The 16,454-nt window shown below is 35.3% G+C and overlaps 3 protein-coding genes across 5 annotated transcripts in view; 1 reads left to right on the top strand and 2 right to left on the bottom strand.

Moving 5' to 3' along the window:
• Positions 1–1,616, bottom strand: part of LOC140751986 (uncharacterized) — a 29,816-nt gene extending 28,200 nt beyond the window's left edge. Inside the window, 1 exon segment of the mRNA XM_083059019.1 lies at positions 1,162–1,616. Coding sequence (XP_082915145.1) covers positions 1,162–1,321 — 160 coding nt within the window. The 5' untranslated portion in view covers positions 1,322–1,616.
• Positions 1,617–2,634: 1,018 nt separating this feature from the next.
• LOC140751574 (tRNA (carboxymethyluridine(34)-5-O)-methyltransferase ALKBH8) lies at positions 2,635–10,007 on the top strand. The gene is made up of 8 exons (XM_073085525.1): positions 2,635–2,872; positions 3,238–3,475; positions 4,081–4,395; positions 5,264–5,423; positions 6,037–6,283; positions 6,869–7,024; positions 8,629–8,802; positions 9,597–10,007. The coding sequence occupies exons 1-8, from the start codon at positions 2,759–2,761 to the stop codon at positions 9,987–9,989; spliced, it is 1,797 nt and encodes a 598-aa protein (XP_072941626.1). The 5' UTR covers positions 2,635–2,758; the 3' UTR covers positions 9,990–10,007.
• On the bottom strand, positions 9,997–16,410 carry LOC140751575 (TBC1 domain family member 19). Of its 3 annotated transcripts, none has more exons than XM_073085528.1 (11): positions 16,043–16,410; positions 15,833–15,967; positions 15,474–15,648; positions 15,291–15,378; positions 15,154–15,214; positions 14,735–14,968; positions 14,264–14,401; positions 12,360–12,549; positions 11,598–11,707; positions 10,909–11,000; positions 9,997–10,680 (listed from the first exon to the last, which is right to left on the bottom strand). In XM_073085528.1, the coding sequence occupies exons 2-11, from the start codon at positions 15,905–15,907 to the stop codon at positions 10,425–10,427; spliced, it is 1,419 nt and encodes a 472-aa protein (XP_072941629.1). In that variant the 5' UTR covers positions 15,908–15,967; positions 16,043–16,410; the 3' UTR covers positions 9,997–10,424. The 3 variants fall into 3 exon arrangements, with proteins under 3 accessions (XP_072941629.1, XP_072941627.1, XP_072941628.1); XM_073085526.1 differs by having other exon boundaries at positions 16,048–16,410; XM_073085527.1 differs by having other exon boundaries at positions 14,264–14,398; positions 16,048–16,410.
• Between the last annotated feature and the right edge of the window lie 44 nt (positions 16,411–16,454).

Raw genomic sequence — 16,454 nt, 5'->3', positions numbered from 1 at the left:
CCTTTTTTTAAATAATGAGCAAACAAAAAATACTATTTTAAAAAATATTGACTTATATGTCAGAATTGATAATATTTTTGTTATACATGTAGATCAAGACTATCAGTCATAAAACAGATCAATAGCAGCATTTCCAGGTATTGGTGGCAAGCCGGCTGGTGACTGAGCCAGGAAAATAAGACTATGGGCTGGAAGGGAGGGATAGTATTAGTCACCATTGTCCTTTATGCGTAAGTTTATTATTTTTATAAGAAGTAGAGCTATTATCTTGACGTATTGTTATACAGAACATTAAAAACATGTATAGATAATGTTTACAAGTTGTTAAAATTTATTTGTAATTTTCTTGATAACAAATGCATTGTACTCAAAGTTGTATATAAATAATGTTTTAATTTTCCCCTAAGCATACAATGAGAAAAAAAAATGAGAAAAATTAGAGGCTAGACCTATTTTGTACCACATGACCTAAAACTCATAAAATTATAGTGATGTCACATAGCAGTACCAATAATATAGTGGCATAGAAGAAAAGCTTATATTCTACTTATAAGTTCAGAATAATTTTTCCTCTGCCAGGCTAATAAGGGAGGACTACCATCCCTAATATAATAAACCAATAAGTCCTTTTTATTTATATTCATATACATATTAAATAGAAGATTTTGTGTTACTTTAAAATTGAGGTTCTTAAGTTTGTTCTTTTTCTTAATACAGATAAAAAACATTAGTCTTCGAAATTTTAATTTGTCAGACAATTTTACAGATTCATATTATTGAACTAATTTTCAGATGTTTCATCTTACTCAGGTATAGCAATGCACCTGTAGCCAACTTCAAATAGAACTCCAATTCATCTTTATATCTTCTTATAGGAATGCAATGATTAAACTAAGACATGGGTTCTACATTTTTTACTTTAAGAACCAAGAAAACAGGAACAAATTAAATACAGTTCATGAGATAGAGCTCTGTGACAGACAGGCAGATGGACAGACAGTGGCAGCTTGATAATAGAGTTTCGTTTTTAACCTTTGGTTACAGAACCCTAAAAAAAGGGACATTGTCATAAGAAGCAAGTCATTTAGCTTTATAAAATTAAATCATATTTAAAATTGTAATAGTCATAGATGAAATTTGATATTTAACACACTTGTTTACCTATAGGCAGGTCACAAAGCAGACAGCATGCTGAAATGGCTCCAAACGAGGCTCCAGATATTTTTCCTAACAACAAATGTGGCGCGTATTTCTTAAAGCACACCGCAACACCGACATGGTAAATACCAAGAAAGCCGCAACCAGCAAACGATAAGTTCATTATTGTACTCGCATGCACCGTCACAAATGAAAAAAAATAATAATAAAATTCGATCTTGTTTGCACTTATTTCGTCACGACTGCATTCAAATAATGAACGAATTTAATATTCGATTCAACAAACTTTTGAAATAACTTTTACAGCACGACACTTTCAACGATTTTATTTGCAAATATTACACGAGCACGACTTTACCGCAGTAAGTTCAAACAATAACAAAATATTAATATAATTTTATTATGGCACGACACATCATACGATTACGACAGTTCAATATTTTTCATTTTTATCATTGACGTTTGACGTACCTACATACGTCATTGGTTAAAAGTTGCTGTTTACGAAACATCAAACATTTTAGATGGCTTATTTTATTTATAATTTTCTTGTATATTTTGTAAATAAGTCCTTGTTTAGTTTATAGTTTATTTTATTACTTAAAATTTCATATATTTAGTAATTATAATTGTAAATAACATAGATATAATATTTAACATCCTAATGTTGATAAAATCAAACATGGGCTTATGAAAACTGAATGCGTTAATCTATAAATGACTAATAAGGTAGTGATCTGTAAAATGTTACTTAATAATTAATTACTCATAATGATATTTATTTATAATTCAATAAAAAGTGGTTTTATAACAAACTCTATGAATCCTTGCATTTTGCAAACAATATGGAGTATATTACAGATAAATTATTTATTTTAATAAGTGAGAAAAATAAATTGTATTTTTTTAAGGATTAGTGATTAAACAATAAAAATGATATACATCATCGGACCTATTTAAAAAAATCTTAACTAGCCCTTAACGACTGACTGCAAAAAATTTACTGTCATCTGCCAATTTCACAATAGGCAGGCACATCATCACAATGGAATCGTGGAATAAGTACGATCATTTTGAAAAAATATCGTTTTTAAATCGATTTGAATCAAAGTCTGATAAATCGATTCACAAAAAAAAATCGAGGCCTAAGAAACGACTTTCCAAAAATTGATCTTATTTCGATTTGGTTTTTGAGTTCGTATTTTCCTATATTTGAGAAGTGGCGAAAGAAATTGAGTAGAAATCAATGTAACGAGTTTTTGAATAATTATCTGAAAACCATTCATTTTTTCAAATGAGGCGGGGCAGTACATCCAAATAAATAATTTTATGGTTGTTATTGAAATAGAAAAAAAATAAAGTTCTATTTTCTAGGATGCATTATCGACTCAGTAATCGATCCAGTACTAGATATTGAATTTTTGGTTAAAAAACATCGATTCTTCTATTAATCGATTTTAGATCCATCCCTATCGAGAAAATGGAATCGAAGTGAACTGTCAAAGTTATCACACACCGAAATTATGTCGAAAACGTTAATTAAACTTTAACTGACGTATTTATCATATACGTACGTATTCTCCAATTTAACAATCAATATATGTATAATATTGATAATATGGAAATTGATAAAAAGGCGGAAAGAAAAAGAAGAAGGTTTGCGGCACGGTTGAAAAGTACTTTAGGAATAGTATTTAAAGACGAACCAGGACCAGTGAGTATTTATTGTTTGTTTGTATTATGTATATATAAAACTAAAGCCATAAAGAAGAATAGGTTATATGAATTTTGGCCTTTCAAATTTTTATATTGCTGAACTTTTGTACATACAAAAGATCAACAATTATACGTAATAAAAATATCACTTTTTTGGAATTTAACCTTAACGTAATATTGCCGAATATGACTATAATAGTTAGAAGAGTGTGGAAATTTCACTTGTAATTTACACACATATGCATGAACACTTGCGAATTAAGAGTTAACTAGCAAACCTTATCTACGTTGTATGACTGACAACATTGAACTGAATATCCTTATAAAAAAACTATTAATATTTTTGCCAAATTAATTTTTCAGAATATAATCCTATGTAATGTTGGCCAAGCAACAGGTCTTGAAAAAAAGTCAATATTGAAAATGTTACAAAATTTGGGTGGAATTAAGCTTACAAAATTTATAGCATTGAAGGGAGCATCCTACTCGTTTGTGGTGTTCAGTAACACGGAGGATGCTGAGCTGTTTTACAATACTTGTAATGGAAAAGCAAAGATAGATGATAGAGGGCCACCAATATACATGAACTATGTTGATAATGGTAATGAATTTTCCAAGGTACACTATCCTATGTTTGTTAACACTAAACAAAGCTACCTTTTGATATGTGATTTTTTTGGATATTGATACCTTAATTTGCAAATCAGCCAACTCCACTTTTTGTCAAAATGTTTTTTTTTTATTTATTTTGATAGTAAATGGCATAGAACAAAATCAAACAAAATCAAACAAAGTATATGTGTTAACATTAACAGAAAATAATATAAACACAATTATAGCAGTAACATACACTAATGCAGTTCACCTTTTTTATAATACAGAAGTAATAAATGAACATGCAGTCCACCTGATGGTAAGTGATTATTGCTGCCCACGGTCATCTGTAATCAACTGCATAATATTAGGAGGTTAGCCACAAATGCATTGTTAACCCTTAGGAGTAAGTTGGAACCCTCAGATAAGTAGGTCTTCCTTAACACACCCTTCATATCAAAATGCAGCAGCAATCAAAAGACTTTGAATTGGACCACAAGCAGTTCTACCACCTTCATATTGTTACAAAAAGCTTGTGTTTAATCTTTTTATACAAATTTTTATTTTGTATTTTCTATTGTCACTGAGTTTAAATAATGTATTATTTTGCAGTACCTAATACTGAACTAGTATGTCCATACAATAATCCTAATGGACTTACAATTATTGAGGACTTTATATCTGAAGAAGAAGAGAGGCAATTAATTGAATTATTTGATTGGGTAGAACCTTCATCTTTGAAAAACAGACAAGTGAAACATTACGGCTATGAGTTTAGATATGGTAGCAATGATGTGGATCTTACATCTCCTTTAGAGAAGCATATACCGGATCAATGTAATTTGTTCTGGGAAAGGCTGAGAGAACATGGAGTTGATTTTGAAACACCAGATCAGTTGACGGTTAATAAATACAGCCCTGGACAAGGTATTTTATTGTTCATTTATGTCATAGATAAGTATAGATATTTCACCGCCTTGAATTGAAGGAAGCCATTAAATGACTTAAACAGGTGACAATTCTGTCAGCCGTTTAATGGCTGTGATGGTGTAATTTACGCGGAATAATGCCGACATGCGCAGTTAAGACACGAAATCGAAGAAAAAGTGCGAAGAAATATCGTTTCATTCATAAACAATTTAAAAATATTTTTCAAACACGAAAATAATTGACAGTGATAATTGTCAAAACGTTACATTTTCTTGATACAAGCGATCTTGTTAGGAGGATCTTTACTAATCTATGATTTATGTATAAACTTATATTTAACTATTCAAAAATATATTTTTAACCTCAGTTAAACATTATTATTCCCATTGAGCAAAAAGTTAAAAGTAAGATTTATCAAATTATCTAATTTTTTTGGTTTTCGAATTCAAAGCTATATACATAATACTTATCAATGACAGATTTGTAGTATATGCACAATTTGATAAGATTGACTGTGAATATAGTTTGAACTTAATTATCACTTGCTAAACGGTGAAGGAAAACATTGTGAGGAAACCTGCATACCTCAGAGAAAAAATAATCTCAAAGGTATGTGAAGTCTACCAATACGCACTTGGCCAGCGCGGCGGACTATGGCCTAATCCTTCTCATTATGGGAGGAGACCCGTGCCCAGCAGTAGGACGTTAATGGGTTGATGATGATGTTGATGATAGTTTGAACAGATGCTTCTATTGTTCCTTAAAGCAATACATCTGGAGGTTTCATTCATTTCATCTATCTGTCGCAGTGTGCGTTAAGTAATGTATCTTTCAGTTATGGAGACATGCTATTTTGTTTTTACAGGTATTCCATCCCATGTAGATAGGCACAGTTCATTCGGTAATACTATCATATCAGTGTCCCTGGGCTCCAGTGTGGTTATGGACTGGAGACATCACAGTGGAAAATATGTACCAATTGTGCTACCTGCCAAATCCATCCTTGTTATGCAAGGTGAGGCACGGTAAGTTTATTCATGTATGTATATGTATGCATGTATGTATGTATATTGCCAACAACCTATAAATATACATACTTATATAAAACTAGCTGACCCGACAAACATTGTGTTGCCATATAAATAAAAAAATGTTAAGGGTGAACAACCCTTATCACTTAGGGGTATGAAAAATAAATAGTAGCCGATTCTCCGACCTACTGAATATGCATATAAAATTTGGTGAAAATCGGTAAAGCCGTTACGGAGGAGTATGGTAACTAACATTGTGATACGAGAATTTTATATATAAGATATATAAATGAATGTTTCTTTGTATGTAACACAGTGTAGAAGATTTTATGTAAATTATACTATTTTATTTAGAAATGTTTTTGACTGATTGGTATTTTATTAATCTATGAGATATACAGTAAGTTTAAAAGTGCAGTTTTTTTTTAAATAAGTAGAGGAGCATTAAGGAGGGATTTCTTGATTCTTTTTTGATCTTTTTCTTCTTGATTCTCCTTCTTGATTGATTTCTCAATTATAAAACAGAGAATAAAACTTCTAGGAGTGTGATTTTCTTCCAACAACTGACTAATAGATGGTTAATCCATTAACGAATTATCATTTCTAGGTACGATTGGCAACACGGCATCCAATCGCGTACATGGGACCCTATCATTGAAATGAGGACAGAGGGGGATCCAGTCAAAATTGTAACCCATGAGACAGTCCCGCGAGGCACGAGAATGTCACTAACATTCAGGAAGACGAGGGAGGGTCCCTGCAACTGTGGGTATAAGGCCCTGTGTGACAGCGTCCCCGATGTAGAGATCGAAGATCAAGTGGCATCGAAGTTGGAGGATTTACACGTTCACCAGGTTTGAATTTTTATAAAATTTAATACAAAGCAATGTTATTTTTTTTTATAATGTAGAAGTAACAGACGAACATGCGGTTCACCTGATGGTAAGTGGCTACTGCCGCCCATGGACATCTGTAATCAACCCCAGATAGGATTAGATATTCCTACCTGAGGTCAGCCATAGATGCGCCGCTACCCCTGAGGACTAAGCTGGAACGCCTCGGTAAAGTATGTCTCCCTTACCACACCCTTCAAAACGAAACACAGCATCGCCTAACACTGCTGTTATTAGGCGCAAAAATAGGTGTGGCGGTGGTGCCGCCGGAGTCGAACCACAAAGGGTTCTTCCACCTTCAAAATGTTAGACATAGTAATATTAATACAAAAGTGTAAAGGAATGGTCGCGATTGTCAGCTTTTTCTGCTGTGATGGCGCGACTATGTCACCACGGCGGCTACATAATCGCGCAAAATTTCGGTTTTTAAACAAAGCAACGTTAAAAGCTATTTCCGCTGGCGGAGGCGGAATAGAAACACTCTATAGGTGGTCGATTTTAGCTAGCTCAATGTTAGTCTAATGAAAATATTACGACTATTTATAGGTGTACGAGCAAATAGCTCACCACTTCAGCACAACGCGTCACAAACCGTGGCCTAAGGTGGTGGAGTTCGTCCAAGGTGTGCCTGCGGGCTCCGTGCTGCTCGATCTGGGCGCTGGTAACGGGAAGAATATATTACCAAGAGGAGATATATTTCAGGTGAGTTAAGGTGTAAATATTCAAATTCAAATTTCATTTATTCAAAATTGATTCATATAGAATACTTCTTGAAAGTCATCAAACTACTACTAGTACAGGATCCCTGGTATAGTATTCATCATTTATTACTAACAAGCTGATTTTTCGTGAGTAGCTTCGTTTCGACAAGACGCCCAACATTTTTCCTTACAGCAATGTTGGTAAATGGTAGCTTGATAGGGGCAGCAAGGATAAAATATGTTGACCGGACGAATTCTAAAAATTTATTACTAACCAAATTTTTCTTTGTTAATTATCAAGATAATTATTTAAATAACGTGAAAAAATATTTGTCCTACAAAATATAAGTTTTTTTTAAGGTGTCCCCCCTCTCCAACATGTATCATAAACAAGGTCATGAAAAAAATTACTAACCAGCTTTTTTTTTTTATTGGCTGTCTAACATTTACATAGTCTACCATGCACTTGGTACCATGTCTACCATGCATTGTCCTACAAATTGCATGGTATGTCGTCTCGGACCTACGCTGAAAAGATGTTAATTCCGCAGGATTTTTTTTTATTAGTAATATAATATAATTTTTATCTAAATAAAACAATGTCCTACAAAAAAAAGGGTAACTTTTATTAATCCTACAAGATTTGTAATTTAGGACTTTAGGAAAACTGAAATTACATTATATAAATTCTTAGTAAAATATAGTTATATAAGAATATAAATTCAAATCATAAAGAAATTATGTGCATAGATTATTTTCTATGCAATATAAAATATATTGAATGGCAATTGATAATTTAATTTACAGGCATTCTCGAGAACAATCGAGGATTTCCGAGTGTAACAGAATTTTCCGACTGTTAATGGAGTAAATTGAAAGCACGTGGAAAATTTAACTATTTTCAAAAATATATTTCAAATATATTTATCCTATAAACTAAATTCTTGAAGAAAATATGAAAAATATACTTTCTATAATTATTATTCAAAGAATTTTGCAAAATTTACAGATTATATGCCATCATTAACTACTCCATTTTTTTTTGTTTTTCAGATATGTACGTAAAAATATGAACTTACAAAATTATTTCTTATTTATTTAAAAATAAAATAATAATCATGGACTTACCTTTCATAAGACAAATATTTAGATTTTGCTCTAAATTCCTTGTAACAACAGGAATGATATCCTATAATTTCATCACTCCAACTTTCATTGGTGACATACGTTCATTGGTGGCAGTGGCTACTTACCATCAGGTGGACTGCATGCTCATCAGCTACTCCTATATTATATAAAAAAAACATAGTAAGAATGGAAATAGGTGGATTTTAGGTATAGTACCTGGAGAGAATACTTTAAGAGCAACAGGTGGACTAGTTGTAAAATACCGTTTTTTTTATGTTTGAGCCTAACGATAAAGCAGACATGCTTTTTATTCCACTAAAACATTTTTCTATTTAAATTTATGTGACATTAAATTAAACATCTCAAATAAATAGACAATAGAAAAAAAGTACATAGAGAAAAAGAATAAATTAAAATAAACTTTTTCTTTACATCTTTACTTGTTTGTCTGCGAGTGACAACACCGTGCGTGTGCAGGTGGCGTGCGAGCGCAGCGCGCGGCTGCTGGCGGCGTGCGAGCGCAGCGCGCGGCCGCCGGCGGGGAGCGGCGCGCGCGCGGCGCTGCGGCTGGACCTGCTGGCCGCGCCGCTGCGGCCGCGCTGCGCGGACGCCGCCATCTGCGTCGGCGTCGTACACCACTTCAGCAGCCCGGTGGGTGCATCACGTAGCTTTTAAGGCCCGGACGGACAGAACGTATATTTTACCGCGCCGCTCTGTGTGACCGCTCACTAGTAACTCGGTACGATACAATTCAGCGGCGTTAGGACTTACTTCTAGCGCTAACGCCCTAGCGCGGCGCTAGAATGCGCGCTCTATGTGGCCATAATTAAAGGTATGGTGGTTACCGGGTGTAATAGGTGGCGATACTGAATGTCGGTGCGATGCCGATTCCGAACGGTTTTTAAGGTTCCGCAGGGTAAAAACGGAACCCTTAACGCTCTAGCGGTTTAAGGGGGAGGGGGTTGCGGTACGCCCCGTGCCTCCGATCCTGAAGGCCTCCAAACACAGTTGCTAAAAAATAGGTCGTCAGCATCAAACCATCTATGAAATGTGTATACCTAAGTCGGCAAAAAAATAAAAAGAAAAAAGATAACGAATATTTACACTAAGGGCCTCCAGTCAACTTTTTGCCCCGAGCTTCCGACGACCTTAGTCCGCCACTGCCTTAACAATCTCCGTCTATCTGTAAGTGACACGGCACTTAGCTTTTGTACCATAAGAGATAGACTTGAAATTTCTATAAAATGTGTATTGCTATGCGCGCTATGACAAATAATAAAAAAGTTAAGAATAATTAAGATTCCCATACAAAAAACTGATATTTTTTGGCGTTTCTTGAATTATTGAATTGTCGATTAAAAAATATTTCAGAACTCTAGTGTGAAAGAGCCCTTATATACGAAGGCTACATTCCTAAATAAATAATGTGTTGTTATTATTTAAAGGCAAGAAGAAAACAAGCAATCTCTACCATAGCACGGCTCTTGCGACCGGGCGGACGAGCATTAATTACGGTTTGGGCGAAAGACCAATCGAAATCCAACTACATTTGTCCATCTAAGGAGGGGAGTTCAGTCGTAGTGCCAACGATGGCAGGTGTTAAGCTACCCGTGCACGAAAACCGAACGCAGTTCCAACACAATGATTTGTTAGTGCCTTGGAAACTACGCACGTCTGATGGAAATAAACTGTCCGTTCAACCGACAGAAACTTTGCTCAGATACTATCACGTTTTCGAAGAAGGAGAGTTGGAACTACTGTGCGATTCATCCGATTTGATGGTCGAAAGTAGCTTTTACGAGGAAGGGAACTGGTGTGTGATTTGTAAGAAATTGTAATAAATGATTTAAACAACAGATTTCTACTTTATTGTTGCTAAAACTCATTACATGTATCTGAACATTAGGGATATTGGTCATAACAGTAACACATTCCACAGCATACACAGATAACAAACAAAATAATATTGAACAAAAAACGGTCTTAAAATTAGATTAATAACACAATGTAACAAATATTTTAAACCATTAATTGCTCAAATCACTGACAAAAATAGTGTAACAAGGAATAAACATGCATAAATATACTCACACTGTGCTAAAGACAAAATTACATATACCATATAATGTATCATTACGAGTTCACTTGAGTAGGGTATACGCGGGCGTATATTTTTTATGTATTAACATTTGATTTAAAAGATATAATGCAACACATATTTTGTCTCGTTTACTGTTACTCGCAAAACTACAACAAATTCCGTCACAACCATTTTAAGACTTCATCAGAGCTAATTGCAGCAAGGGTATGACGGATATGGTAGACAGGTCTGCTAGAACCGCATCGACGTTTTGCAACGTATTGACTTGAAATATATTCTCTTTTCTGAAGCTCAATATAGCCAACGCTAGCAATGGCAGGATCTCTAGGCAATCGTAGCCCAGGATGGCGTCCCACAGTAGCAAGAGCTGGTCCGGCGCCAGATGGCCGCTGAACGCTCGCATGAGCCATTTGAACACAACGCGTATGCTAAAAATATAATTATTTTAAAATAACCGTTTTGATCTTTTAGAAATTAATTATCGCTTACTTACAGAAATACAACTGACAAGTCGTGTGACTACGGTGTATTTGTAACACAAAATTGACACAAAAATTGCAAAATGGATGCTAACAATTATTACATAGTATGATTGTATGATTAATGACTATTTATTATTGTTACTATTAATCACTTATGATTTGTAAGGTACTTACGGATTAATGTTAATATTTCTAAAATGTATCCATAGAAGGGGCTCATTGGCTTCTAGAAGTCTTTCATATAGAAGACATAGTGAGACTATTCCCTGGAAGGATAATTTTGAAACATAAAAATATGTGTGAAATGCGTGAATGCCGACAGTTTTTTGGGTGCTTCTGATTTGTGTTATTTTTTCGTTGAAGTTATTTATTTCAGTTATAGTAAGTACTTCTGTATTGGTACCACTCTGGTTATAGCCTATTGGTTGATATTGCCTATATACTAGGCCTCTAAGTCGGAAGTTCCGAGTTTATCCGAGTTTCGAGAATTTTCAAAGTTACTTAGTTTAAGGAAAACATCGTGAGGAAACCTCGAAGTCTACCAATTCGCACTTGCCCAAAGCATTGGACTATGTCCTAACCCATCTCACTTTAAGAGGAGATCTATACCCAGCTGTGGTGTTAATAGGTTAACGACAACTATTTTAGTAATAGGAAGTTGCACGGTTTATGTAAAATATGATCTACCAATCACTGCTCATATTTGTAGCCAAACTCAAACAGATTTTTTTCGATAACTTAGAACTTAAAATGTTCGATAAGTGATTTTTCAGTAAGAGAATGCAAATCCCCGGTTAAATCTATAACCGATGAAGGAAGAAACTGTTATTTTATATACTTATATACAAATAAATATACTCTACCTGGGGGTGTGTTGAGATATTGTGCAACCGATGCCAATATCGGATGTAGAACGCTCGGAACATGAAGTACAGTTCGATTGGATCATCGTATAGGTAACAAAATGGTGTCGCTATAAGAAAAATAAAATTCTTTTAGGGTTTGCTTATAATTATTGACCTATCTTTAAATTTGTTGAGTAATAAATTCCACATTTCATGAAGCCTGTTGGAAACGGATGTCTGTAAGCTTGTCGAAGTTAGTGCCGATGACCACCATATCTACTTGTACTACTTGCGTGTAGCAGATCTGCGTTTAGGTTGAGCTGACTCACATACGAAGCGACCATTTTAATCCTTAGAAGTGGCAACGTATGTGCAATTTAGTTAGATTCCCTTTACATGAAGCCAACATAGTTTAGTAAAAATTTCTCACTCCTAACAAGAAAATGTAACTAGTTTTGACAACTGAACACCGTCATCCATTTTCGTGTTTGAAAAATATTTTAAAAAATGTAGTTTTTTTAGATCATTTACGAATGAAACGATATTTCTCCGCACTTTTTCTTCGATCTCTGTTTTTGCACCACTTACCTGCACATGTCGGCATTGTTCCGCGTAAATTACACCATGAAAGCCATTAAATGGCTGACACATTTGTCAGCCGTTTTCTTCAATTACAAGGCGGTGAAATATCTATACTTATCTATGGAAGCCAATCACAAATTCCTGTAGGTGGCTGCACGTTGACCGTGTCGCTGCAGGAGAAGCACGAGTATACCGTACCGTACATGGTGAACCCGTGGAAGGGGATGACGGCGCTGGGCGGGAAGGCGGTGGCGTCCCCGAGGCGGCCGCGCACGCTGACGGCCAGCGCGCCGCCGCCCCTCGCGCTCGCCGCGCCGCCCGCCGCGCCGCCGCCGCCCGCGCGCAGCCGCGATGCCACCTCGCCGTCGCGCGAGAAGCACAGCATCACCTCAACACCCCAACACATAATTAAATTCAGACTACTTATTTCATGAAGCGTATCTCTCACCACACCGATTTTTACAAGCTTTTATTTAGTCGTTAGTTTAGTTGACCCAGTGTTTGTAATGAAATTTTGCAAGCTAAATTTCATCCACTTTCCAGTGTCCGATTGAGCTGAAATTTGTCATATATTATCTGTATTACGCGTGACAATGTAATCATATAAATTTAGTTTTGTAGTCAATTCAATATGGCCGCCGTAACAACATGGCGGCGTACATATTACGGCGACAACCCACCCAATATGGGTATCAAATGAAAGGGCTTAACTAATAAAATACAACCTTCGATCAACAATACCATGATCGAAGAATAAAACACATAGGTATAAAAAAACTCAAATCCAAGATGGCCGCCAGTACGAAATGGTGGATCACGTACATATTTTTGTTCAACCAACCCAAAAAAAATCAAGAAAGAGAGACGGATTTTATTTCACATAAAACTTTGCTGCTAGAAATAAGTAATTAGGATCAGTAATGGTCATAGGCACTCGGTAATTAAGTGAACCGTATCGAGTTTGGGTTCGTATGATTCGTTTTAATGAGTACTTTGGTGCTAGAGTGTAACCAGGGTCTGATGGACAGGGTTCCTGTAGTTCCGGGACCAGAATAGGGCTACGGTATTCTCTGCCTGTCGTAAGAGGCGACTAAAAGGGGGCTTCCGGGGTTGCGGACGGCAAGAGTGGAAGCTCAAAGCGCCCCGCCAGCGACCCCGGGAGGGCCGGCTTTATGTGTGGTCGCATACCGTCGTGCACACCAGACGGTGTGGTGAGCATCAAGCTGGGCGGAGCCCGACGGGGCATAGCGCTAAGAGGACTCTGGTTGCGTTCCGTTGGAGATCCCGGAGTCCTCTACGCAGCGCCGAGGACGGCCACCGGGGGGGCTTTAGTGCGGTAAGAGTCCCACATAACCCTGTGTCGCTCCCACGGCACCGGGTACCTTTTGAAGGTTTCCCCCTCGTAAACAAAAAAAGGGTCTGATGACGCTGCTCGAAGATGGCTAAAAGAACTCTGTAATTAAACGGGGCAACGCCATCAAGTTGGGGCTCGTATTGATCGTCTTAACGAGTACTTTGGTACTAGATGATAACCACGGGCTAGATAACCGATAGACACAATACTAAAAAGTTAAAAATAAAATCAAAAGCAAAAAAAAAACTTTTTAATAACATATTACTTGTTAATAAAAAGAACTAAAAAGTTAAAAATAATTTAAGCGATGTATTAAATATTTGCGTTTTTATATCAGACACATGTTTAACACGCTTTTTTATAAATAAAAACGTGTTACATTGGTGATTGACAAACAAAAAACATTTCAGGTGTTATAATGCGTTTTTAATTACAAGTTCTTTTTTATTAACAAATAATAAAAGCTTATTTTTAAAAAGTTATTTTTTCTTTTAATTTTATTATAGGTATCTCCCTTAATATGTCAATGAGCCTAACAAGATTATGACACAAGGATAGGATAGCTTGATTTTTATGAGCGTCGTTTCAGATTTAGAAATTTAAAAAACAAAATAATATAAAAATGCTCAAGTTCCTCGACTTGAATATTTTCTTTGATTTGTTATTATTTATCTGCAATACTAAAAAGCATAAAAATTCAGCATGTCGCTCTAATGCTTCAGTTGTAATAGGTAATTGAAAGTGGAACCTGATATAATAGATCTTCGAAAACAAAGTATTGATCGTCATTCGATGCCGTAAGTTGTACGTCCTTAAATATCAGCTTGTCAATCATAAGGTCCACTTCGAGCACGCTCTTTTTGAGTTGGTTGAAGTAGCCGACCTGCTGGTAAATTAACAAATATTATATAATATACCAAAGATAAATACGAGTAAAGTAAAGTGAAAGCAAGTTTTTTTTTTATGAAAAGATACCTTCCTGCTCTATCATCAGAGCATTAAGTTTTAAAATCATCTTACTGTAGATTTAGCATCCAGCGAGATCATAGCGAAAAATTTATCGTTTTTTTTTTATATTTGCAAGATTATCAAAATTATTATCATTATTTATGCTGGGCACGAGTCTCCTCGCAAAATGAGGAAGATTAAGCCACTAGCTGAAGCTATAATATATATGAAATGAGTATTAAATACTTATAGGAAAATGACCTATACCCACTTGTGACTTTACATCGGCACCAAGCACTTGGGACCAGAGCCTCGCTCGAAGACACTGCGGGCTGCCTTTCTTCAAGTACTCCTGGATAACGGGCGCGTAGCCCAGCGCCGCCACCCTCTCCCCCAGGCCTATGCGCTCTGCCTCGAGGGTAGCGAACCCTGGCACTGTGCTCGGCATGCTGGCATTCACACCCAACAATGGTTCTCCGGTAGCCCATTCTACGTAAACTTTGCGCTTCAATATGAAAATCAAACATGAACATTTAATATTCCTATCCATATAAATAATATAATGTGGATGAATTAAAATGCTGAAAATGAACAGCGATTTTTATTTTTAAAGTAATATTACTTCATATAAATTAGTATTGACTTGAATAATCTTTTAAACCAGATGAAGCGTTTATTTTGTAGACATACCAATTGATCCAGTGTTTTTACTTGAAGTGGCAAGTGCGCAAACTCCCATTTTGGTTCATCCCTGAAAAAATAGACGATACTTCTCATTTTGAGAAAGAGAACCCAAAACATTCTTAATCATATAAAACTATACGTACTCTTTTGTGAATGGAATATAGCCAGACATTGTTAATAGAACTTCTAAAAAATCTTTTGGAGCGTATACTGGTCTGTATTTTGATAAATCTGCAAACCGCCAATAACAAACAGGTTTTACATTTTAGTGCATAAATAAAATCCAGCAATTTATCGGCAATTATATACGCAGTTATCATATATACCTAAATTGTAGGTACTAAGTTCATTCCATTTCTCTGCTAATTCTTCTTGTTCACTCTGAGTTCGTATTTTGGCTAAAGAGGTTTCCAAATCGGAGCACATTGAATTTAGAGATTTATGAATTCTTTTTTCCCACTGGGCGCTGGCTTTTGATAGCGATGTTAATGGATCAAGTCTCTGAAAGTATAAAATTACTACAGTTCTCGATAACATTTTTCTCAAGTAATTAGTAATTCAATCAAATGTTCGTGAATACTTTTAGTGTCGGTGAATTAGTGGACCACGGCAACACCAGAAATACTGGATAACACACTTAATAAAAAATATTTTTTACATAATGGGTGTAGCTCAATCAACTTACATTTTGTTTACTCTGTGTGCGTACCCAGTGGAATATAGTGTTCCTGAGTTTTGTGTCTAAACCTTTATCTTTCATAGCCTGTTGTAAAGTCTGTTTGAAGTCTTCTTTTTTCACATTCGGAGACGATACGAGTTTCTGTTAAATTCATATTATTTTTTAAATGAATAAATGTAGTTTAATATACCTTTGCATAATAAAACATCTCCATACCTCACCTGTATATCACTATAAAATGATTTGTATATAGAAAGATTTTTAATTTCTTCTGTTAGTTTTAGTGCGGTGTGGTGTATTGCATCGTCTTTTAGATCTTCCATGATACTTTACGCGAAAAATATACCTATTGCGTTTTTGTAGAAAATAATGACGAGATTGTTTACTTTATGTAAAAAAATGAGACTTCAAAACTTCAAATATGATATGTAATCAAGTGTAAGAAATAGATATTGTTGCTTTGGTAATTTGTAAACAAGTTTTTATTGGGAAATAGCCTTTGAATTTTTCATCTAACTATGAAATTTCCTTTTTTATTTATTGTAATAATGCAATAAACTCTGTAAGTTGTATTGTTGTTTTTATGCAAATGTTGAGAATTTTAACATTTTGATGCACTTATTTGTAT

The sequence above is a fragment of the Epargyreus clarus genome, unplaced genomic scaffold, assembly GCF_041222505.1.
Source record: "Epargyreus clarus isolate Ecla_fem2 unplaced genomic scaffold, WU_Ecla_fem_2.2 ptg000023l, whole genome shotgun sequence".
Classification (NCBI taxonomy): Eukaryota; Metazoa; Arthropoda; class Insecta; order Lepidoptera; family Hesperiidae; genus Epargyreus; species Epargyreus clarus.
The sequence above is the reverse complement of the archived record's forward strand: the minus strand, read 5'-3'. Positions and strand labels throughout refer to the sequence as shown.